The sequence below is a fragment of the Nicotiana tabacum genome, chromosome 7 (assembly GCF_000715075.1).
Source record: "Nicotiana tabacum cultivar K326 chromosome 7, ASM71507v2, whole genome shotgun sequence".
Lineage (NCBI taxonomy): Eukaryota > Viridiplantae > Streptophyta > Magnoliopsida > Solanales > Solanaceae > Nicotiana > Nicotiana tabacum.
Window position 1 is genome coordinate 132,893,940 of NC_134086.1, and position 26,776 is coordinate 132,920,715.

At 39.4% G+C, this 26,776-nt stretch overlaps 1 protein-coding gene across 2 annotated transcripts; it reads left to right on the top strand.

Annotated features, from left to right (window-relative positions):
• The first annotated feature begins 222 nt into the window (after nt 1-222).
• Nucleotides 223-3,345, top strand: LOC107828364 (GDSL esterase/lipase At5g03980-like). 2 transcript variants are annotated; one of them, XM_016655653.2, is made up of 5 exons: nt 223-582; nt 1,004-1,210; nt 1,286-1,434; nt 1,828-2,101; nt 2,805-3,345. In XM_016655653.2, exons 1-5 carry the CDS (start codon nt 276-278, stop codon nt 3,020-3,022), a joined length of 1,155 nt encoding a protein of 384 aa, XP_016511139.2. In that variant the 5' UTR covers nt 223-275; the 3' UTR covers nt 3,023-3,345. The 2 variants fall into 2 exon arrangements, with proteins under 2 accessions (XP_016511139.2, XP_016511140.2); XM_016655654.2 differs by having other exon boundaries at nt 1,082-1,210; nt 2,805-3,343.
• Nucleotides 3,346-26,776: the final 23,431 nt, after the last annotated feature.

Genomic DNA, 26,776 nt, shown 5'->3' on the forward strand with positions numbered 1-26,776 from the left:
GCAGAGCTACTTGATATAAGTAATGGTAAGAGGAGCCAGTATCTGGTAAAATACTAACGTCGCAAACAAGGACCGAATAAGAAAAGAGTTGGTCACCGAAACATGAATTTAGCAATATGTACAGTTCACTCAACATAATATAATGTAGCTTCCTTGGTAGATGATAAATATCACTTGATGGATTTCGTTTTTTTACTATTTAGTTTTTGACAAAGTGCATGTAGTAGTTATAATTAGGTCCATATTCCTAAATATTTTTCACCAAAATTTGAGCTATGGCATTGGCCATTAGAGTGCTTGATCTCTTACGAGTTCTTTCCATAGTCAGTTTCTTGGTTCTTTTACAATTTTTGCAGAAAACTGATGCTCAAGTGCTAATCCCTCAAGTTCCAACATTGATGAAATGCAAGTTTGACAAAATATATCAGTTGGGTGACTCACTTTCTGATACTGGCAACTTCATTAGAGAGAGCCTCGTTGGAGCTTTTTCTCCCTTTGCAAAACTTCCTTATGGTGAAAACTTTTTCCAGAACGAATCAACTGGACGATGTTCTGATGGTTTGCTCATGATCGATTTCATAGGTATGCATAAGGGTATCAAATGGGCGGGTTAGGTTGATTTTGGGTGGATCAAAATGGACTGAGTCAATAGATGAACGAATCATTGACCAGCCTAAAAGTTACTTAGACTGAGATGGACGGATCAAGAAGGACTAAAATTTGACATTAATTTTTTGAAGTTGTGTACCGTAGTACACAACGTCAATACTCTCTAGGATTTTCCATTTTCTTGAAAAGTTAACTGGCCATTATAGACCCTTGAATTTGGGATTAATTCATGCGCTGAACTTTACCCATTGTATTAGTAAAGTCACAACAAAGTGAAAGCTCACTATTTTCTTGATATTTTGTTAGCTGTCCTAATAATTACATTTAGTTATTTAATGTCAATGACTATATGTCTCACTTTTGAATGGATATTTGAAGCTATCTTATTATACAGCATTGGAATGTGGTCTTCCTTTACTAAATCCCTACAAGGATCAGAATGGAAATTTTACACATGGTGCAAATTTTGCAGTAGCAGGAGCTACTGCTTTGCCAGCTGAAATCATGGCAGAGAAGAAGATTTCTAATTCACTCACCAATAGTTCATTAAATGTGCAACTTGATTGGATGTCTTCTCATTTCAAATCCGCTTGCTCTACTGGTAATTATATTTCGAAAATTACCAGAATAGTGTTTTTTTTGTTTTTACTTATTTATTTTCCTTTGTCTTTGCTAGAATGCTCAGAAGACCTAAAGAAGGCACTTTTCCTGGTTGGAGAAATAGGAGGAAATGAGTTTAATTATGGTTTATTGCAAGGTAAACCAATGGAGGAGCTTAGAGCTATGGTCCCTGAAGTTGTTCAGACCATTATCAATGCTGTTAAAGTATGTTTTCCATTTTCTCTGTTTTTAGTATGTAAAACTCACGGAAGATGTTTGGTTGCCTTCACAAAACATTCCCGAGTGTTAATATTTACGTATACTCATCAATATTTGCATCAAATCAATAAAATATATGATTTATGTATTTCACATAACACTTAACAGTAGTTAATCCATATGTATATTATTCATCTCAATTTGTGACTGATGTTTCTTTTAGAGTTAAATTAACTTGACTTATACCCATATCGGGTACAAGTTATTTAATTTTTGCCACTGGTATATCTAACTCACTGAAAATGTTGGCTTTCACGAGTATCATTAGTATTAATAGAAAGACATTTTAGTTGCCTTTGATTAGAAACATTTTGCTAATTAATTCATTACCTCTTTCAGACTATCATTGGGTTTGGAGCTGTTCGAATTGTCATTCCTGGAAATTTCCCAATTGGTTGTATACCAAATTTGCTAACAACGTTTTTGACCAATAATTCAACTGCGTATGATTATAACCATTGCTTGAAAGATCTAAATCACTTGGCAATTCTCTACAATGATCATTTACAACAAGTTATTCAAGAGCTGAAGAAAGGACATCCAAATATTGCATTGGTTTATGGTGATTACTACAATGCCTATCTCTGGCTTCTAAAAAATGCCGCAAGTCTTGGTGAGTGCTCAAAATAACATTCTTTCTACTTTTAACCTTAGTTTATTTTCTTTAACAAGAATTTGTCCGCTTAAAAGTTTTCTACTTTTAACAAATTGATTTCTTTTCCACCCATTAATTTTTCGTCTCGAGCAGGGGCGGAGCTAGCTTTTCGAATATGGGTTTGCTTGAACCTAGTAACTTTGGTTCAAACTCTATATTTATCTTTAAAAATCCATTGAATATATAAAAATTATTAAATTAGAACACAATAACTTAAAATGACTAGAATCCCAAACCCATAAACTTCAAATTCTTGCTCCGCCTCTCATCCTGAGCACCCCTCTTGAAATGATCAATTTGCGCTTTATAAAAATAATTAAACTTCGTAAAATGCAATAACATTTGAGAAAGTAACACCAAAGTAATCAAGAAACTAAAGCAATAGCGGTTGTCGGAGCCAAATATTCTAACAAAAGAACTAGAAAAATGTAAGAATACGACGCATGAGATTTAAACCTGTGTTATAGACTTCCCTTATATCAAGGGGTTCAACAAGTTATATATTGTATGGTATAATTTGTTGTCTTTCCTTCAAGAGATAGAAAAATCAAATATAGTAAGAAAATAAGGACAAACACCTAATATAAACTCCTCAATACGTGTAAATCCACTCCAGAAGAATATCTCATGCAATTACATATAGTTTGATTGAAATGTGCAGGTTTTGACAAGAACTCTTTACTGAAAGCTTGTTGTGGAATAGGAGAAAAATATAATTACGACAAAAGTAGAATATGTGGAGCACCAGGACTGCAAATTTGTACCGACCCTAGTACTTACATCAGTTGGGACGGAATTCATTTGACACAACAAGCCTACAAGTGGTTGGCAAGATGGCTAATCGATGACATGCTACCAAAATTGAAATGCCAAGCTTAATTTAGGCTTCCTTTTCTTTTTCTTGGCAAAGTGCATCAACAGATCTATTAAAAATTTAAAATAGCCCTCTCATTTCTTTCTGTGTATATAGAGCAATGCGGAGCGAAGCAATTGTCAAAAATTAGAATGTATTGAATCCATATCCATTTACTAGAAAAAGGATTTAGGATTTTTCTTCCAAGGTCAATTGCTCAGTTTTTCACATAAAGTTTCTTTTTTTATTTTTTTTTCCGTTTTAGTTTTAGTGGTTAAAAGTTAAAACGTTAACTTTGAAAACCTCAAAGAAGAGAAGTAATATTTGTTTACCTTTCTTTATTTCTTTTTATTATTTTCCGATCTGTAGTTAACTGGAGAAATAATTGCTTCAATTTTCTTATGCACTTCACAACATTCTGTTCTTGTCTCACATCGATATTAAATTTTCAATCAATTAGAGCGTTTAAAAAATATTATAACATGGGAAAAAGGATGGAGTGCTTTTTTTCCTTTTCTTTCTTTTTCCATTCGATATTTGGTACTATCTGTTTTTTGGATCCGACTAATTGAAAATCGTGACGAGAAATCTCACTTTGGGATAAAATCCTACCTTTCAAAGATGACTCCACTCCTAGATTCGAACTAGAGGCCTTTGGATAACCCGAACAATGAAAAAGATGTAGGGTTTAGGCTAATCAATCTTATTTCAATTATACGGTTTTGTTCAAAACTAAAAAATATAATGAAGATAAATGAATACTTACAGCTTAAATAATCTTTATCAGTAGATGGAATGTTCAATATCGACGTGATGGCGTCAGGCGTGTGACGTTGTGTCTTGTGTGATGTGAAGTCTACATACCTAAAAACAGCATTATGCCATTATCAATAACTTCTTTTTATATTGAAAAAACAAAAAACAAGAATTCGGGAACATTGTGTTATGAAGGCTGGGGATAATGAGCTAATTGATGTCGTGGAAGCCATATCCGACGATATTTTAGTATTGTAATGATTCATAGCACCAATTAACACCAGGAAAAAAATAAAATTAGAAGAGTTGACTTTTTGAACGTGTGCCATGCAATGCTTTTAAAATGTTATATAGGGGTCGTTTGGTAGGAGGTATTAGAAAAAATAATGCAAGCATTAACTCTATGCATTACTAATACCTTATTTGGTACCTTTTTTCAACTTGTGTATAACTAATACAAGTATTAGTTATACATCATACTTATTATCCTATGCATAAGTAATGCATAGAAAACCATGAGATTAGTAATACCAAGGCTTTAATGCATGCATTAGCATGGTTAAAGACAAAATTGTCCTTAAAATCCCTTAAAGCTAGAGAATATGGAGCGCATTTTTGTAAGCAATTATTTTTTTTTAAAATTATGCAATGCATTATAATTTTAATACACCACACCAAACAATAGATAAGAAATAATATTTGCATAATTAATGCTTGCATTACTAATACATGCATTACTAATACACAATATTCCGCACTATTCTTATACATCCTACCAAACGACCCCATAGCGTGATAAAATTCAAGGAAATCTAGACAACTTGCCTTTTGTCACATCCCGTACTTTTATGTGTTTGATTTGTCGTAAGTTTGTTTGATTCAAAAGATACAAAACTTTTTTGAACAAATCAATCAAAGATGAATGGGTAAATCTTAGTCAAACATAATTAATTCCGGATCAAAAAGTTAACAATAATGATTACATATGAGACGAAGACGACATGATAGATCTTATTTAGATTCAGCATTGTCTTTCTCGTCAATTGATGAAGAAGTAAATTTACATGTATTCCTCGAGGTCATTTCCTCGTTTTCTTGAAGATATAAGGAAGGAGCTTTTTTGTCTTTCCTTTTCTTGAGAGAATGCAGAAGCCCCCATTATTCAGAACTTTCTTTGGCTATATATAGAGGCCCTTTTACCCTTTGCTTGATTCGACGCTTTCTCGTCACTAATGTGTCCTGGTCGTGATTTGAGGCGTTAGTCATTTCGATTCGTCGATTGGCACAGAGGAGAATGGGGTGGACTCTGTTGACTCTCACTGCCCGTTACTGAGGCGGGGTGTCGGACAACTTGGTCGTGGTGGTCAGATTTTAACCAATACAAAGTTAATGGACATAAGTTCAAGGACAAAATTATTTTTAAGGTTATAAGTGATTATGCTAAGTTTAAAAAGTGTTGAGGAAGTGTCATAAGGATTAGAGGTCAACAAATTAAAGAGAATAAGTTTCATCAATATAAATACCCCGTGCTTTGGGGCTATAGCTTGAGTCGCTCGACGTATGTAAGTAGACCCGAATCATGAAGAATTTTGGTCATATTCAAGTATGCAAATAAAGAGTACAGTATATAGAAAGATGAAGTCCCGAAATGATGTAGGACTTAAAAGTGTGATGATGGTGATTGGGAATAATACTTGGTGTGTATAAAGAGGCTATGGACTAGAATTATAAAACACGATAGTGATAATGAGTTTATGATGTGTGTATAAGATAATTATTATTTAAGTGAATTGAGATCAAGAAATTAATTACGTGTATAATTGGCTATATGGAAAATTATATTGGAAGACAAATTAAATTGAATTATTGAATAAATGGTGTAGTGGATAACATTCCACATGTCACATGGCGACATCAATATTGGTGACTAATCTACACTCATAAGTGGTTGTGGCACGATTAAACTCAATGTCTCAAGAAAGAAGCTAAGGAGGACGTGTGTAAATGGAAAAAGATTACAATTATGTCTCTTGTTTCACTTGATTTGAGAATGAAATTGAAGAATAAATAGGTTCAACATAGTGTAGCAGCAAGGAACGCTAATTTGAGATGATTTTCAGTAACATGAGCTCCAAATTTCATGAAAGCAAAGTATAATCCTTCTCAAGGACATCATACAAATTTTTTCCTACTATAATTTCGTCGTTACGTGTTTTCTCGATTGACGTGTGTTGGAAGGATTGTCAGGAAAATCGGCTCAGGTATGTTAAGGCTAACCCTTTCTTCTTTTGGCATAATTCAAGCAACGAAACATAAACATAATGTTATTCCATAAATGGTTCTACTCTTAGTAGTTAAGGATGTCTATGTTATTCCTTTTTATAAAATGATATTCAAAGCATGTCTAAGTATGTTCCTAAGTCTCTATTGAGGCAGTCAATAAATATGTTAATGTTCATAATGTAGTGTTATATGTATCTTCATTTATCACCGAGCTACGACTTGTTGGGCAATCATGCATCTTCATTTACCATCGAGTTACGGCCGGTTGGGCAGTCATGCATCTTCATTTACCACCGAGCTATGACCGGTTGGGCAGTCATACATCTTCATTTACCATCGAGCTACGGACAATCGGACAATCATGCATTTACCACCAAGCTATGGTCGGTCGGGTTGTCATGTATTTACCACTATGCTACGGCCTGTCGGGTAGCCATGCATTTACCACCATGCTACGACCGATCGGGCAGTCATGCATTTAGCATCGTGCTACGACTGATCGGGCAATTACCACTGATAAGTTGGGTAGTTAACATCATGATAATGATGTAGTCAGGACTATACCGTTATATATATATATAGACACACACACACATATACACATAAGATTGAACTTATTATACATGTTATGGCCCTTAGCGGCATGTCAGATTACGGGTTTACTCTTGTCACTCTCAAATAGTATCTTATTGATATGATTCATTCATGCCTTGCATACTATGTATATTCTTTGTACTGGTATCCCTTTGCCAGGAGATACTGTGTTTCACGCTATGCAGGTGTAGATAGACAAGGTGAGGACCCTTCACTCTAGGCTGCTTCCGAATATCCGCTTTTGGTTGGTATAATCCACTTATTCTTGGAGTATTGCCGAGTTAGGGTTTCGAATATCTTATTTTGGTTTCCTGTCCCGACTTAACAACTATGTTCATATTTCCATAGAGGCTTTGTAGATAGTATCATGTGTATAGTTTTAGTTATGACATATTAGGCTATGATGATGACCTTGCCGGTCCCCATGTATTCGTGTAAATTATTTATGAATTGGTTATGCGAGTTAAGTTCTAATGCCGTTACTTTTATATATATGTATATCGATGTGGCCAATAATGGCCCATGATGATTCTTACAAGAAAGAGGGATAAGATATGTGGCGCTCTATTGAGTAAGGACCGGGTGCCAGTCGTGGCCCTCCAGCTTGGACCGGAACACCTTTACAGCTTGTTTGGATGCTTGTTACCTATAGTTTTATAATATATTGTATTGTGTTGTTGTAACGACCTAGTCGATTGTTTTGAGTATTATAGACTCGTTCCCCCATTTATTACTTATTCTGTGATCATTTGTTGTTATGTGAGTCGCCGGGGTGGTCGGTTTGGTTTCGGAGATGTTTCAGAATGAGTTGAGACACTTAGTCCCCGAGGTTGGAAGCCTAAGTTGAAAGAGTTGACCAGATGTTGACATATGTGGAAACAACTCCAGAATGGAGTTTTGAAGGTTTTGGTAGCTTCGTATAATGATTTTGGACTTAGGAGTATGTCCGGATATTGATTTAGAAGTCCGTAGATGATTTTGGCTCAAATTGGCGAAAGTTAGGAAAGTTGAAGTTTGGAGAATTGAGAAGTTTGATCGAGAGTTGATTTTGTGGTTATTGGGCTCTAATTTTGGTTCCAGAAGTTGGAATAGTTTCGTTGTGTCATTTATGACTTCTGTGCAAAATTTGAGGTCAATCGGAGTTGATTTGATATGTTTCGGCATCGATTGTCATGAGCGGCTCAAGCACATACGGGGCCTAAAGCCAAAGTTTAATATGAGGCCTAAATTTCTAAAAGAAATTTATAAAATATGTTTTTATTTGAAATCGATTTTGTCTAATAATTCTTGCTCAGTTGATAATATAGCCAACTTATTTAATCTTTCTCGAGATATTATTGATCTTGGATAAGATTTTACAAAGCAATAGAAGTATAGAACTATTGGAAGCTTTAAAGTATTGCTGAACACTTGAACTAGTGAAATCTTGGAGAAAGAAGGTGAGTAATGAAATCTTGGAGAAAGAAGTGAGTAAGAATATCAAAGAGAAACACAAAACATATGTAGGATTTTCTAAAATATGAAGAGATTGGAAAAAAATGATTGACTTGGACAAATTAAATAAGAGAGAACAATTTTTTTAATCAAGAAGTAAAATGTGGATAACTAAAAGGTATGAAAACTATTCAACTACATATTTTTAAGTAATTTAAATTATTATTTTATTTATCTATCTAAAAAATTTCTTTCCTTTATATTAAAAACTTAATTTTGTATTAAAAATATTAAATATTATTTTTTAAAATACATATGAACCGATTATTTTTAAACTATGGCCCCCCCTAAATTTAGGGGCCTAAGGCACAAGCCTTACCCCATATAAGTTTGGAGTCGGCCCTGTCGATTGTACAAGTTGGAAATTCAATAGTTTGATTAGGCGTGAATTGGGGGTGCAATATTTTTGACGTTGTTTGATGTTATTTGAGACCTCGACTAAGTTCGTATCATGTTTTAGGACTTGTTGGTATGTTTGGTTGAGGTCCTGCGGTCCTCAGATGGATTTCGGATGATTATCGAATTGAAATTTGACTTAGGAGATATGTTGAAATGCTTCAGGTCTGGTGTCATCGGACCTGCGGAAGGATTGGCCGCATGTGCGGAGCCGTAGAAGTGACCAGGTGCGCGCAAGTGTGAAAAGGGAGAAGGCAGCTGGGAAGCGCAGGTGCGGAGGAAAGATCCGCAGAAGCAGACATGCTCCTGCATGAAGTCTTCAGCAGAAGGAGAGCTGGGCAGTGTGACTGGTGATCGCAAAAGCGATGGGTTATCCGCAGATGCGGTCCCGCTGGTGCAAAGAGGGGATTGTAGGTGCGCATGGTCGGGTGTCTACTATTCTTCGCATAAGCGGACGTGTGACCACAAAAGCAAAATTCTTGGTCGCGGGTGCGGTTTAACTGGCAGAAGTGTTATAAACGAGAGTTAGAGTAATTTCTTCATTTTTGAACTTTGGGAGCTCGGATTGAGGCGATTGTTGAAGGGGTTTTCATTAGATTTCATGATGTATGCAAATTTTGGTCAATTTTATATGTTAATATTGAATATCCATTGAATATCCCATCTAGATTATATATTTTTAAGGTGGAATTTTGGACTAAAGATTGGAGAATAAGATTTGGCGATTTGAGTGATGATTTGGTGTCTGAATTTGGTAATTTTGGTATGGTTGTACTCATGGTTGAATGGGTGTTTAGATTTTATTAGTTTTGTTAGATTCTGAGACATGGGCCCGGGGTTGACTTTTTGAGTTGAGTTTTTGGCATTTGTTAAAGAACTTAACTTTATCATATGAAATTGATTTATATAGCTTGTATTGATTATATCGAGTTGTTTGTGGCTAGATTCTAGTAATTCGGAGGCCGTTTCGCGAGGCAAAGGCTTGTTGGAGTGGAGATTTGCACGGTTTGAGGTAAGTGTTGATACCCAATATTTTCCTATATATTTTCTATATATACTCAAATACTTTCAAAATAGTATATGAATGCATATATAAGCATGCCCAAAGGTTTTGGTATTTTTCCTCAATTTTTAAGGGTTTTTAGAATTGACTTAATTGTCTATTTTTAACAATAAAAAATCCAAAATTATTCCCAAATTATCAATTTTTGGAGAATAACGTATTTCATTCTCATATTTACAACAAAATGTAATTAATATGATTTTTGCATATTTTTACAAATTTGTTTGGAATTTCTAAAGCTAAATTGCATGAAATTACAATTATAGCCTATTTTACAATTAACCGCGTTTTATAAATATAAAATCATTCCTAATATTTTTAAATTAATGTTTACATATTATTAACTAGTTCAGTACTTGCAATTTATTTTTAAATCATTTTTAGCTATTTGTATTAATTAAAAAGAGAAAAATGGCTCTTTAAAAGCTGGCCCCTTTTATTTCAATTCTAGCCCAAATTGCACCCTTAATTAACCCCAATTTAAACCCCTTAATTGACGACCCAATTTTAATTTCAACCCGCCCCAAACCCGTTTGATCTAACCCGTCCGCTTCCCATTTTTTAATCCTGGACGTTGATTGTTTTAATCAACGACCCTCATTCCTTCTTTCCTTTTTAATTCCACCCACACCCCTAACCCTAATTCATTATTCACAAACGGCCTCCCCAAAAATTCCCTCATCTCTCAAACTATCTCTAAATACCACTCGAAACCCTAAGCCGCCTACCGTCTTCTCCGACCAAACCCACCGGCGTCCATGGCTTCCCAGGCCATGGACAACCCATACCTTCTTCCATTTCGCCCCAAATCGTGGGTATTCAAGGTCTTCAAGGTCCAGCCTTGACCAGGCCTGTTCAGATCCTCCGCCAACCTGAGTTCTTTTGGTTTCCCCGGCTTCGTTCCGACATGTTCGAGCTTTGACAAGGCTTAGCCATGGCTCAGACTTGTTCAAAGACCAGATCTTTCCAGGCCTTCTCGTTTCTAAGGTTTATGAGAAAACCTAAACTGTGTGTTTGAGGTTCTTTCTTCCCTTGTTTTCTTAGATCTGTAACTGATCTATGTTCTACTCGAGGTTCTAACACTTTTCCCCAATTTTCCTTCTCAAAATTAGTCTGCTCAAAATTAGGGTTTTCAAAAATCTTAAAAGCGATTCTTCTTCTTTTTCTTTCTTTATGTGAATCTGTGTGTCCATGCCATACTTATGTGTTTTCGCCTATTCTTATACATGTTTTTTACCCCGTTATTGTTTCTACTGGTTTTTACAAGTATGATTTACATGTTTATATTGCATGACTTTCTACTGTTTCTCCTACTAAGATTGTTTGCCTCTACTGGATCCTTTTGGGTCCGAAATTTATTTCTTTTACTATTTCCTACGCTCTATGACTGAACTGTTTTGAGTTTTTAGCCTTCTTCTAAAACTTGTTCTTTACAAGATTTCACTCTTTGCTTCTAATTTGCTACAAATGCTTGTGTGTTTCCTCAGGGAACTCTAAAAGAGTTCCCTAAGCTTATTGTAAAAGCTTGCCTTCTCTCTTCTATATCCCACTCGGATTGAAACCCTAGGGTTTGGGTCTTTGCAAGTTTGACTCTAGGGTTCTGCTCTAAAAGACCCTGGGCTCTCGAACTCACGCAGAGCCAACAATCAACTTGGAATGTCCTGCTTACAAATTGAAACCTCTTATGCTCGTCTCTTTGTTGATACTAGTATGCTTATATACGAAGGTATTCTCTTCTGGATTGATTCTATTAATTTGTGATTGATTTCAATCTCCTATTACTAAGGCCTGATTTATTTGCTATTGATTTTTACAACTTAATATCTTTTCCTCTTTTCATGACTAAGTTCATTCAAGACTTTTAAATTTCTGACTGTTTGATTACTGTATTTTCCTTATTTTCTCAAAACCGTGTACTGTGGCTTCCTTACCTTAAATAGACTATATGAACTTACCCCTATTATGCTACTCTGAAAAGGTTTTCATTATTTTCCTTTCCTTAATTACTCATTCCCGTTTGAAATCAAATCCCTTTGACAAAGGGAGATCCTATTTGATTGACTGAAATTTTATTTCCTTGCCTTTTGTTTACTCGTTTTTGCACTATAAAAAGGGCCAACCTTTTCAACTCTAAACAGGCTCTCGAACACAGTTCTTCCTACACACTTTTGCAATAACAACACACACGGATACTTCTGATTTGAAAACACTTCGAATGCTTTTTCACTACACAACTTCAAATACTCTCTCTACTACTACTCTCTCAACTTTCTCTACTAAGCACCTTGCTCCACTTATCTTCTCTTTGCTGATGAAACATTCTTGAATTCTCAAGTGCTTGCTGAAGGCTTTGAGTCTGCTCCTGCTGACTTTCTGGCTATTTACTTGCTTCTGTTTGTTCTGCTATTCTAAAATTTGCAACTGGTATGTCTTCCTAGTTAAATAACATCACCTACATTATGTGTTTACTTCCCTCCTTCTGTTATGCATTCTCTATTACATGCTCATCCTAGTATGTCATGCTCTTTTTCATTATGTTCTGCACCTTTAAGTCTGTTATGCTTTCTTGTTTGCCTCATGTTTCTGTAAATGCTTTCTTATGTGATTCCCTATCCCTTTGACCCCCCTTTTGTGTGTGAGTGCAATTCTGAGTCATGGTGGCATTCTATTATTGCCAACCATGGCTTAAGAACTAGGTTCTCTTGTGCTTCCACTCAAATCAATTCCCATTCCTTCCTCCCCTTATGTGCTGAGCCTTGACTCAAGTCTGGTGGTGTCCTAATCACCATCCATACCCAAGTCTGACGGTCTAAGAGTCTACTCTTATTTGTTTGAATATGAGCAAGGGGTCAGGGGTGTGCCAGTCTATGCCATGGCTGGGTATGACCACCTTTTGCTGAGGTTCCTCCATCACTTTGCACTTACTCCTAGATCTTAAGTTCTACCCCCTTTGGTAAGCCATGCTTAGGGACCCTAGAGCTCCCTCTGAACTTGGATGCCTAAGGCTGGTAATTCCACACTTGCACTATTCTATTACTATAATGGTTATTCAGAGTGTAAGCAGTGTCTGGAGTTCTTGAGGCTCCTTGGAACTTTGAAACACTCTGAGTAAGAGAGGCCTTGGAATCTGGAATCCGGACTTGGTGAAACACATGTGTTGGATATTAAGATTGAATTAGCCTGCTCGGATCTAGCTGTAGGCTGTGATGTATTTTTGTTTACTTTCTTTCTTCTGGTTCTGTAATAATCTTGTAAAAAGAACTCGGGGAAATATTAGTAAAGGGTATGAGAGGGGTTTATGTTTACTTGCATATGATAAAGGGTAGATACCATGCCTATAGGTTACTTAATAACTTAGATATCATGCCTATAGGTTCAACGCTTTAAATCACCTAGAAATCATGTCTATAGGCTTTTGCAATTTCTTAACTCAATCATCTAGAAATCATGTTTATAGGAAATAATATTCAGTCATGTTGTAAATCATTAGAAATCCTGCCTATAGGACCTACTAATTAACTAATTGCATATAGAAATCCTGCCTATAGGGAATGCATGAAACGTTAGGCAAACCTTAGGGTCATCAAATACTCATTTTCTTAATGTTTAATAACAGTAACGAGTCTTAAAAAATCAAGGTATGGATATCCTGCCTATAGGGTTTCAGACTCGCCTAAATCTGTATAAGTAATAACCTGGAAATTAGTTTCAACGTTTTCAACAAAACTCGTCCAAAATTGTCTGCAATTTTCTAAATTTGCATTTCTGTTTCTGAAACCATTTCCAACTCTCTGCCTGAATATTTATTCATGAAGTTCTCTTTCAAAACAGTTTTTTTTAAACTCACTCTTCTTTTAAAAGTACTTTTACCTCTGAAAGCTCTATTGTACATTTCCTTAAACAATTATGTCGATTTTCAAAACCCTTTCTAAACTTATATAATTTCCAAACTTCTGCTTTTAAAACTCTTATGCATTAGGCTCTTAATCAGTAATCCGCTTAAATACAACAACTTTTGACAATTGGATCCGAGTTGCCTAATGCAGACCTTTTATCTAATTCTATGTGTTAAATTGGTCCGTCCGCCGCTTAAGTTTTAATTTTAAGACCAAATTAGTATGTGTAAGACGTGCTAAACTAAGTGCTATCTGATTTACGGGGTTTTATGTGAGCCTTGCATGTTTGTTTGTCAATCCATTTACTTGTTATTTGTTTTGGTTGTCGAAACTAGTATTTTGTCCTTTTAAACCCCCATATATGCCTCTACCCTCTTTTCTTTCCCTTTAGGATTAGAAGTCCAAATACCCCGGGACTGATAGGTTGGGACGGGTACTAGCATGCAATAAGTAAAACGAGACTAATCGCGTTTAAATACCTTAACGGGGTGGGAAGGGTAGAATATAGAGATGATGACGGTGCACTAATATCTCGTGTGAGAATGATTGCTGGGTATTGCACCAAAGTGATCCATATTATATTTAAACCTAGGACCCTTTTTTCTCCTTCTTTAGTTATTGATGTTTTCTTAAATTAATGTTTTCTTCAACTAAGCTTTCTCTTTTCAAAATCACTTGTGTCTTTATTCTTTCAATTTTTTTAACTTGTTTATACTTCCTATGGGCAAACTTTGCTTGTTTATTCCTACTCTTCTTAAATTCACAAATAAGCACGGTCGGGAACCACACTAGTGGATCTTGAGGGGTGCCTAACACCTTCCCCTCGAGATAATCTCAAGCCCTTACCCAAACTCTGGTTTATCTTTCAAAAATCTTCTCTTCTTTAAAATTGTCCTAATGCACTATAATCATTAGGTGGCGACTCTTCAAATTCCATAACCCGATTCCTCGAAAGGGGAATAAGAGTTGTTTTGTCCATAATGTCGTAAACCCGATTTCGCTCCTTTTAGGGGAGAAAAAGGGGGCATCGACAGCATGACGACTCTGTTGGGGATTTTCTTTAGGCTTTTACCATTACTTGCCTTTGTGACTTTATTGCCTCTTTAATTGCATTTATTTACTGTCTTTATTTCCTCCACTATAGTACTAACTTGGCTCTTCATGTTTTTCTTTCCTTTAATTTCTTCTTTTACTGCCTTATTATTTCAATTCTGTTGTAATTTCCGAGCATTTATTGTAATCTTTACTTTATGAACGTGAAAATACATGCAATTTGTTTTATTATTGTAAATGCATTCCTCAACATCATATTCCACTCGTGCCGAAACAAATCCTATATCAACGCTTATAATGAGTGGTTGCACCCTTCCGATATCATAACCCCTAAATGTGGCAAAGACATATTTGCGGTAAAACTAGTCGATCAACGGTGTAGTCGACGATTCCGCGCCTTTCCCTCTTGAGTTGTCCGCTCAAGGGTACCTTGTATAGCACTTCAAGTAGAAACCTTACTCTATTAAACTGTTCATGCATCATGGTCAGCCTAGCCGAGTCAGTTATGTTGTCTGCATAATGACTCATTAAGATTGCCTAAACCAAAGTCCACCAGGTTTCCTCGGAACCCAAACGGATACCTCCATGTTATGTGCATTTATTTGGAGAACTAAATGTCGTTTTTGCTAATTATAGATTTAAATAATCGAGTTTGGTGTGGTTAAGGGCCTAACTCTTTGTTTTGTAGAAAATGAGGCACGAAGTCCCCAGATTCGGTATGGTATCCAACATCCACCCAAGGTTGCTAAGATGGTGGGAAGATCTTCATGGCAGTGATCAAACCCTCGTCCATAAGTACTTAGGGAATTTGCCCTCACTTCTGGAAATCCAACCCAACAACAAGATTATCGAAGCTGCTACTTTATTCTGGGATAGTGATAGGTCGGTTTTTCGCTTCGAGGACCTCGAGATGACCCCTTTGCTAGAAGAAATAGGGGGCCTAGCTGGTATCCCTTGGGAGACTCCGGGTTTGCTTATGCCAGAGAATCGCAAAAGTAGAGGCTTTCTTAAGATGATGGGACTCAAGAAAAATCCTGACCTTTCTTGCTTGAAGGACTCCTACATACCATTCGACTTCTTATACGAGCGATATGGCCACAACAAGTCCTTTCGCACCTACTGGATGAATTCTCCCTCACCTCTTTGGGACATATATACAGAAGGGTCTTTGTGTTCATGTTCTGTTTCCTGGGTATGATGGTCTTTCCTATGAAAAAGGCTAGGATCCACACCAAACTAGCTATGATGACCAAGACCTTAATGGAAGGGATCGACGGGAAGTCTTTCAGCATAGTGCCCATGATCATCGCTGAAATTTATCGAGCCTTGGGAAAATATCAACAAGGGGATCCGCACTTCGAGATTGTAATCTGTTACTGCAACTTTGGCTCATAGAACACCTTCATAAGGGCAACTACAGATAGGAAATCATACGCAGGGATTGGGATGACCATATCGCTTTTTATCACCCAAAGTGAATAAACTTCATGCCCAACATGTTCGCTCAGCCAGAGGACGCCAGTGGATGGGTAGATCTGTTGGAGAATCTCAAAGAAGAATAAGTTCAGTGGATGTTCGAGTGGTTCCCAACAGGGGAGTTCATTATCCGTTCTCGAGACGCACCATTCCTCATACTCATCGGCCTGAGGGGAACTCATCCTTACGTCCCCCTCCGAGTCATGAGGCAAGCCAGAAGGAAACAAATCATATCCAGGATAGAGAAAATGAGTCATTTCAGGGTTGACTTTCAAGATGATGATAGCCCGCACAGGTGTCACGCTCAGCATATGTGGCACTGCAAGCTCGTTTTAGGGAAGGAATCTATTGAACCAGACAGGTATCATGCCGGGTGTGTGCCGCACTACACAGGTTGGTTGGAAGATGATCACATTGGTTTGGGTCACCCAGGGTTTTTCCATGGTCATAGGCTTATTGATGAAAAGACTGCAGCAAAGGTTAAATACAATCAACTGCGTAAAAGGATGCGGGAATGCGAGAATGAGCACCGGGAAATATAGGAAGCCCACGAGAGGCTGATCAACGAGTGGAAGGATATGGCTGTCAATGCCAACAACCGACTGGGGTATCTGAAACGAGGCTTAGTGGAATTGGAAGGTAAATTTCTAAAGAGGATCGACGATTGTCAGAATGCTGAGGGTAATGAAGGTGGACACCTGGCCCGAGCTTACTTGCTGCTGGGACTGCGCGAGCTGGTGCAGCTGTACGAGGGAGGCGAGAATACCGAATCTGGGTAAGGTCCTTCTGGGACAAGTAGTTAGGATATCTTATTTCACCGCTTTCCTAATGTAATAAGTCCACTGGTCATTGGTGATATTTTATTATTCAGTTGTTTTAAGACTCGTCTTGTTTTATCAATAAAATAAGGCATCTAGCATTATAAGTTCTCCAAATTTAATTTGTCGCTAGGCCTACCTCGGGCACAATGAGGCACCCAAATCAGGACACGATTTATATTCTTGCACAACGTGTTTAAATATCGCAATATTTTCTTTATCAGAATCCGCACTAACTTTTTACCTTTTTTGTTTTTTCTTTTATTTTTATTCCCCTCCCCAAAGGTTAGTTCGTGCATTCTGGCACCATCAACATACTCCATAAGGTCCAAAGGTCCTCCACCTCCTCCTCCTCCAAGTCCTACCAGAAATAGGAACAAAGGCAAAATGGGAGATACAAGTGCTAGAAAGGAACTTGAAGAAACTTCTCAGAATGCTGCAATCACCAAAGAGACTGCTGCTCACCTGGAGCAAACTTTGCTAAGATTCCGAGAGGAATTGGACCAAGTTAGAAACCTGGCAAGCCTGTCAATCACTCTTGCTGCTCCCGATGTTAACACCCAGAACCCCGCACCACCGCAAAACATCCCACAACCTCCAATGCAACCCACTCATAACACTCCACTGCATGTTCCTAAAACACAAAACACTACAAAAGACCATAACACTCCAATCTTTGTGGATACTAAGCCACATTACAGTCAGCCAATCGCCAGTGCAATTGAGTCAGATGACAAGAGCTCCCTCATTCAGAATTTGGCCGCCGAAATCAAGAAGTTGACTAGTCGGGTCCAAGGTTTTGAAGGTAACAAAGGTGTTGAAGGGTTGAATTACGAAGATCTCTGTGTTCAGCCAGATGTTGAGCTCCCGGAGGGGTACAAACCTCCCAAGTTCGAACTATTCGATGGCACAGGTGACCCCAGGGTCCACTTGAGAATGTATTGTTACAAGTTGGTAGGAGTCGGAAGGGACGAGAAGATCCGCATGAAGCTGTTCATGAGGAGTTTGAAGGGTGATGCTTTATCCTGGTATAGTAACCAAGATGCAAAGAAATGGACTAGTTGGGTGAACATGGCGTCTGACTTTATGGATCGGTTTAGGTTCAACACTGAGAACGCACCAGATGTGTTCTATATCCAGAATCTCAAGAAGAAGCCCACAGAGACCTTTCGCGAGTATGCTACTCGTTGGAGGTCAGAAGCTGCTAAGGTCAGACCGGCCTTGGAGGAAGAACAAATGAACAGGTTCTTCGTCCGTGCTCAGGATCCGCAGTACTACAAGAGGCTGATGCTAATAGAGGGCCTAAAGTTCTCCGACATCATCAAGTTGGGAGAAAGAATCGAAGAAGGCATCAAAAATGGTATGGTCACTAAGCTTGAGGCATTGCAACTACCAACAAGGCTTTACAGTCTGGTGGCTCATCAAAGAAAAAGGATGTGAATTCTGTAATGGATGCATAAAGGAACATCTCCCCTATGAAGTACCAAACCTATCCCTCAGCTCCACTCACATATCAACCTACCCTAAATTACAAAGCACCATTACCCACATACCAAATTCCACCACCTGCTTACCAATCACCTCCACCACCTACGTATCAACCCACTTCCCACAGATATTCCCAACCCACACCCGTATACCAAGCATATAACTCCCAACCTTCTCACTACCCATCACATCTTACCCGCCAAAACTTCCCTCGACCTAGACCAAACTTTGACCGCAAACCTCCCAGAAAATATACCGCCATCGCTGAACCAATTGACCAACTATATGAAAAACTCAAAGCAGCTGGTTATGTTACCCCTATCCCAGCCATAACTCTAGAAAACCCTTCCCAGTGGATCAACCAAACAAGACTTGCGCATACCATTCCGGGATGAAAGGCCATACCATCGACGAGTGTCGCTCGTTGAAAGACAAGATTCAAAATCTGATTGACAACAAGACCATTATAGAAAAGGAGCCCGCTCCTAATGTCCGCAACAACCTTCTGCCTAACCATAAGGGTGGAGGCATCCACATGATCGAGATCGAAGATGATTGGGACCCTAAGGGGTCAATCGGTTTGATAACTGAAGGAGACGAGCCTAAGAAGCCAATAGTTACTCTCAATCCCATTGTTGTCCAGATTCAGCCCTCTGAGGGTTATGTGGTAAATGTGTCCGTACCACTCGAGTTTGAAGCACCTCCTGCAGAGGCGCCAAAACCAATTGAGGTTGAGTTTGGGTTTCCAAAGGCGCCTATACCATTTAAAGTTACTGTGTTACCTCCCAAGGCACCAATTCCAGTCTCCATGACAGACGTAACCCCGTTCAAGACAAATGCTATACCTTGGGACTACACCGCTGAGTCTAGAACGAAAGGAAAGACATATACTGGGGAAGCGATTGTCGCACAGGGCATGACCAGGACAGGCAGGGTATACACCCCGTAACACTTGGCTGAGTCCAGCAAGTAGGCCTCCGGGCGGGCTGTTGAAGCTGGACCCGATGACCTTTGGAGGAAGGTACAGGCCAAAGAGTACTTGGTCGTCGAGCAACTAAACAAAACTCCAGCACAAATTTCTATTCTGGCTCTTCTACAAAGCTCAGAGGCACATAAAAACACCTTAATGAAAATACTGAGTGAAACTTATGTTCCCAACAACATAATAGGAGGCGAAATAGCAAACATGGTGGGGCAGGTACTGGAAAGCCATAAGATCACCTTTTACGAAGATGAATTACCGCCAGAAGGGCTCAGTCACAACAAAGCGTTGCACATCACTGCGCAATGCGAGGATCACTTTGTCACTAGGATCCTAGTCGACGGGGGATCCAGCCTCAACATTTGTCCGTTGGTGACTCTTAGGATATTGTGTAAGGGATTGCACGAGATCAAAGATGGGGTTATCAGTGTCAAAGCTTTTTATGGATCTCAGAGGTCCACCATTGGAGAAATTAGCTTATGCCTGCAGATGGGACCCACCTGGTTCGATGTCGAGTTCCAAGTCATTGACATACCAGTGTCCTACAATCTGTTGCTAGGATGACCCTGGATCTACGCCGCTGGGGCTGTGGCGTCAACTTTGCATCAGGCTGTAAAATTTGAATGGAATCATCAGGAAGTAATCATCCATGGCGACGGTAGCAACCCTATATATAGTCGCCAGGCCATCCCGATGATCGGAGGTAGAAGGAAAATCGGTGGAGAAACATACCATCACGTCGAGCGAGTCAACGCCATAGACAAAGACAAGTGGTGGGATAATAGAATTGAGAGCATTCTGAATTGGAGTGGATACGAGCACGGAAAGGGGCTTGGCAAGAATCTCTAGGGTATCACCAAGCCTATCCAGTTGAAGAAGCATGGAACTACTTTTGGCCTGGGTTATAAATACACTTGGGAGGAGCTCAATAACTAGTTGCCACCATGGCGCGGTCCCTACTACCCGCTGGAGCACCCTCTACCTCAGTTAGAGCAGACTTTTCAGCCAGCTGATGTCATATATGGATCAGAGGAAGATGAGACACTGGTAGCAATGAAGAACCTGTTTCTGGAGGATAATATAGATTGCTGTGTTATCTTTGAGGAGGAAGGGGAGGAGGGCCCTTCCATTCAAGCTATGAACCAAGGAGAACACCTCGCCAATTGGTCAATCAGGACCACCAGTGCTCGGAGAGCCTCGGGGTAGCAAGGTTAAACGACGCATATGCATTGCACTTTACTTTTAGTTGATTTTACTTCTCCGCATTGTCTTTACTTTTGAAAAAAGCTCCGATGTTTTAAACAATTATGAATTTTCCAAGTTTATCTTTACATTTCACTCATTTATTTTCTCTACCATTTACTTTATTTTACACAACATTACTATTACATATCTTGATAATGAACCAACGACTGTGACTTGCAACGAGACAGTGCAACAAACAGACATAGATTCAGAAGAGGACAAAATACCAGAAGAGGTTGTCAGGGAGGTCAAGGATTTTGAGAACAGGCCTAAGTCTAACTTGGACGAAACTGAGGTCGTTAATCTGGGAGATACGGAGAATGTCAAAGAGACTCGCATCAGTGTTCACTTATCACCATCAGAAAAGGAAGAATAAACAGAGTTCTTAAAAGAATATGAGGATATATTCGCTTGGTCGTATGACGATATGACCGGTCTCAGCACATCCATCGTGGCTCACAAGCTGCCGACAGATTCGGCATGCCCACCGGTCAAACAGAAACTCAGAAAGTTCAAACTAGACATGGGTTTGAAAATCAAAGAAGAAGTCACCAAGCAAGTCAAAGCCAGGGTTCTCAGAGTAATGGAGTATCCAACATGGTTAGCCAACGTTGTGCCGGTACCAAAGAAGGATGGGAAGGTTAGAGTCTGTGTCGACTACCAGGATCTCAACCGGCCCAATCCTAAGGACGATTTCCTTTTACCAAATATACACATACTGATTGATAACTGTGCTAGACATGAGTTCCAGTCATTCGTCGATTGTTTTGCCGGATACCACCAGATATGGATGGATGAAGAAGATGCAGAGAAAACGACATTCATCACGCCGTGGGGAATGTATTGTTACAGAATGATGCCGTTCGGTTTAAAGAATGCTGGTGCTACCTACATGAGAGCCATGACCACAATCTTTCATGATATGATACATAAAGAGATTGAGGTATATGTGGACGACGTCATCATTAAATCCAGGAAAGCTGCAGATCACAGGGGAGATTTGAGAAAATTCTTCAACAGACTGAGGAAATACAACTTGAAACTGAATCCCGCCAAGTGTGCATTCGGGGTCCCAGCCGGAAAGTTATTGGGTTTCATTGTAAGTCGCCGGGGAATAGAATTGGACCCGTCAATGGTCAAAGCCATTCAAGAGTTGCCACCGCCAAAGAACAAGAAAGATGTAATGAGTTTTCTAGGAAGGCTCAACTATATTAGCCGATTCATAGCTCAGTCCACTGTCATTTGTGAACACATCTTCAAGATGCTAAAGAAGGATGCTGCCACTAAATGGACTGATGATTGTCAAAAGGCCTTCGACAGAATCAAAGAATACTTGTCGACACCGCCAGTCTTGGTTCCACCCGAGCCAGGGAGACCTTTATTGCTTTATCTTGCAGTGTTGGATGGGGCATTTGGTTGTGTTTTGGGACAACACGACGAGACGGAAAGAAAGGAGCAAGCCATCTACTATCTTAGTCAAAAGTTTACACCATACAAGGCCCGATATTCTCTTTTAGAACGCACTTGTTGTGCTCTAACCTGGGTCGCGCAGAAGTTGAGGCATTACTTCTGTGCTTACACCACCTATCTCATATCTAGGATGGATCCATTGAAGTATATCTTTCAGAAGCCCATGCCTACCGACAAGCTCGCCAAGTGGCAGATGCTGTTAAGTGAATTTGACATCGTTTATGTTACCCAGAAGGCAGTCAAAGGACAAGCCTTGACACATCACCTCGCTGAGAATCCTGTAGGAGGAGAATACGAACCTCAGAAGACGTATTTTCCTGATGAGGAGATAACCTTCATTGGGGAAAACATTGCAGAATCCTATGACGGCTAGAGGATGTTTTTTGACGGAGCCGCAAATTTCAATGGAGTTAGTATATGAGCGGTCTTGGTATCAGAAACTGGTCAGCACTACCCAGTATCTGCCAAGCTCAGATTCCCGTGCACCAACAATATGGCCGAGTACGAAGCCTGCGTCTTAGGGCTCAAGCTGGCAATTGACATGAACATTCAGGAACTATTAGTGATCGGAGATTCGTACCTACTCATACATCAGGTTCGAAAAGAATGGGCAACCAAGAATTCCAAAATACTCCCCTATCTGCATCACGTACTGGAGTTGAGGAAAAGATTCAGAAAGACATAATTCCAGCATGTTCCCAGAATACAGAATGAGTTCGCCGATGCCTTAGCCACTTTATCATCTATGATCCAGCATCCCAATACAAACTTTAAAGACCCATCCAGGTCAAGATTTACGACCAACCAGCTTATTGTGCTCACGTCGAAGAAGAAGCCGACGGGAAACCTTGGTTCCACGTTATTAGAGAATACCTGACAACAGGAGAGTACCTAGAGCTTGCCAATGCTACTCAAAAACGAATACTTCGGAGATTGTCCAACAACTTCTTTCACAGCGGAGGAGTCATGTATAGGAGGACTCCCGATATGGGATTATTAAGATGTGTCGAGGCAAGAGAAGCAACCAAACTATTGGAGGAAGTGCACGCAGGGACCTGTGGACCGCATATGAATGGTTTCGTCTTGGCAAAGAAGATACTCCGAGCAGGATATTTTTGGATGACTATGGAAGCAGACTGCATCCAGTACGTCCGGAGATGCCACCGTTGTCAAATACATGCAGATATGATAAAGGTACCTCCAAATAAGCTTACTGCAACAAGCTCACCATGGTCGTTCGCCGCTTGGGGAATGGATGTCATTGGACCAATTGAACCAGCCGCGTCAAATGGGCACAGGTTCATCCTAGTGGCAATTGATTACTTTACTAAATGGGTTGAAGCAGCATCATACAAGGCAATCACCAAGAAAGTAGTAGCAAATTTTGTCCGAGATCGTATGGTTTGTCGGTTCGGGGTTCCGGAATCAATCATCACCGAAAACGGTTCTAATCTCAACAGTGACCTGATGAAGGAAATATGCGAAATATTCAAGATTAAACACAAGAACTCTATGGCTTACAGACCTCAAATAAATGGAGCTGTAGAAGCAGCCAATAAGAACATCAAGAAGATACTAAGGAAGATGATCGAAAAGCACAAACAGTGGCATGAGAAGTTGTCATTCGCCTTACTGGGTTATCGTACCACGGTCTGCACATCAACCGGGGCCACTCCCTACATACTGGTTTATGGTACAGAGGCGGTTATCCCCGCCGAGGTAGAAATTCCCTCCTTAAGGGTCATACAAGAAGCAGAATTAGATGATGCAGAATGGGTCAAGAGTCGCTACGAGCAGTTAGCCCTCATAGACGGAAAAAGAATGAATGTTGTCTGTCACGGTCAATTATATCAGAACAGAATGTCCAGAGCCTTCAACAAGAGAGTCAAGCCAAGGAAGTTCGCGCTAGGGCAGTTAGTATTGAAGAAGATACTTCCGCACCAAGATGAAGCCAAAGGGAAATTCTCTCCCAATTGGCAGGGTCCGTATATGGTGCATCAGGTTCTAACCGGAGGAGCCCTTATTCTCGCAGAAATGGACAGAGAAGTCTGGCCGAAGCCTATCAACGCAGACGTACTGAAGCAATACTACATTTGATCATATGCTTTTCTTTCATGATGTAATTTGAACTACGCCTGACCTGATTCCCGTTTAAGAGGGGATACGTAGGCAGCCCTATGGGTTCAGTCACATTTAAATAAAAATCCCATTTTCCCCGCTATTGGAACTGGGGCAGAATTTTGAGGAGGACCCTCAAAATTCCGAAGTCAGTTTGTCAGTTTTCGCACCAACCCAGTAAACTGGGACAGAATTTTGAGGAGGACCCTTAAAATTCTGGAGCCGATCCGCGTTCGGTCATGCAGCACAACCATCAACAGCGCCAGCCCGATAAACTGGGGCAGAATTTTGAGGAGGACCCTCAAAATTCCGGAGCAAGCGAGGTTGCCGTGTCTTGAACCACGTTGCAGTTATTGGTTCATCTCAAAATGAAATTATTCTCTTTACCTATATATACATGCACTTGCATTATATTCACTAAGTCATGCACGAATATCATTTGGATCGCATCTTTAGCAACGCTACCCCAATGATACGCAACAACAAGAGCAAGGGGACACGAACTAACCTTCCCCCTCTACAGAACTCACGATTTTTCTTTGGATGCAGGAACTCAGATCGCAATGCAAAACGCATTCATTCTTCAAAGTCGAAACCCTCAAACAATCACTCAACTCACAAAGGTCTACTATCTACACCCAACATTCCCTAGCAGTCATGATATCGCAACCGCCTATCAGTTAAGAAAATTACTACTATTTGCTCTTTTACATTCCTGCACTGCATAAGGCTACTTTCTGCCTTTCGAGACTAAGATCTATCTCCATCTGCATTTTGCATAAGGCTACTCTCTGCCTTCCGAGGTTAAGCTCTACCTCCATATTGCATAAGGCTATCTATCTGCCTTTCGAGACTAAGCTCTGTCTCCATCTGCATCTTGCATAAGGCTACTCTCTGCCTTCCGAGGTTAAGCTCTACCTCCATATTGCATAAGGCTATCTATCTGCCTTCCGAGACTAAGCTCTGTCTCCATCTGCATTTTTGCATAAGGCTACTCTCTGCTTTTCGAGGTTAAGCTCTACCTCCATATTGTATAAGGCTAGCTATCTGCCTTTCGAGACTAAGCTCTGTCTCCATCCGCACTTTGCATAAGGCTACTCTCTGCCTTCCGAGGTTAAGCTCTACCTCCATATTGCATAAGGCTCCTATCTGCCTTCCGAGACTAAGCATTGTCTCCGCCCTACATGGCTGAAATATCGCCATCTTATTTTTTCGCCTTGGCTGAAAAATCGCCACTCTTTGCATTCATTCGGCTGAAAGATTGCCACCTTCTCATAGACTGAAAAATTGCCAACTTATTCAAAGACGTCATAGTTCGGAGGCACCATCTTCATAGCCCGAGAACACCATTTCATGGCCTGCAAATCTTTATTTTATGCTCTTCATGGCCCAGGACATCATAGTCTGAGGACATCATCCTAACCGTCCGAAGGCAACATTCATGGTCCAAACGGGAACTTGCATCATGTTTAAATTATGCGCAATATATACGCACGTCGCTCATTTACAGGTACACCGGCTAGCAAACGGCCGTCTCAGCAGGAGCAATGCCCGCTCCAGTTCTCCATATCCTGTCCGATTCCAGACACCCTCTCAGATCTAACCATCACGTCCGTTTTTTGAATTTCCATCGGCATATTCCGCCAATGGTTCCTGAACTACATATGGCCTGATTCCTGTAAAACCAGGGATATGTAGGTAGCTCAGAAACCAGAGCACAGTCAAAATTATTTTGCAATCGCCTTTTCCGGTCAAAATTGGCCATCTTATCTTTACCCGACAACTCTTTCATCCTCCTCGGGTAAAGATGGGCAGCTGTTGATACCCAATTTTCCCCTATATATTTTATATACATACTCAAATACTTTCAAAATAGTATATAAATGCATATATAAGCATGCCCAAAGGTTTTGGTATTTTCCTAAATTTTTAGAGATTTTTAGAATTGACTTAATTGTCTATTTTTAACAATAAAAAATCCAAAATTATTCCCAAATTATCATTTTTTGGCGAATAACATATTTCATTCTCATATTTACAACAAAATATAATTAATATGATTTCTTCATATTTTTACAAATTTGTTTGGAATTTCTAAAGCTAAATTGCATGAAATTACAATTATAGCATATTTTACAATTAACCGCGTTTTATAATTATAAAATCATTCCTAATATTTTTAAATTAATGTTTACATATTATTAACTAGTTTAGTGCTTGCAATTTATTTTTAAATCATTTTTAGCTATTTGTATTAATTAAAAAGGGAAAAATGGCTATTTAAAAGCTGGCCCCTTTTATTTCAATTCTAGCCCAAATTGCACCCTTAATTAACCCCAATTTCAACCCCTTAATTGACGACCCAATTTTAATTTCAATCTGCCCCAAACCCATTTGATCTAACCCGTTCGCTTCCCATTTTTTAATCTTGGCCGTTGATTGTTTTAATCAACGACCCTCATTCCTTCTTTCCTTTTTAATTCCACCCACACCCCTAACCCTAATTCATTATTCACAAACGTCCGCCCCCCAAATTCCCTCGTCTCTCAAACTCTCTCTAAAGACCACTCGAAACCCTAAGCCGCCTACCGTCTTCTACGACCAAACCCACCGGCGTCCATGGCTTCCCAGGCCATGGACAACCCGTA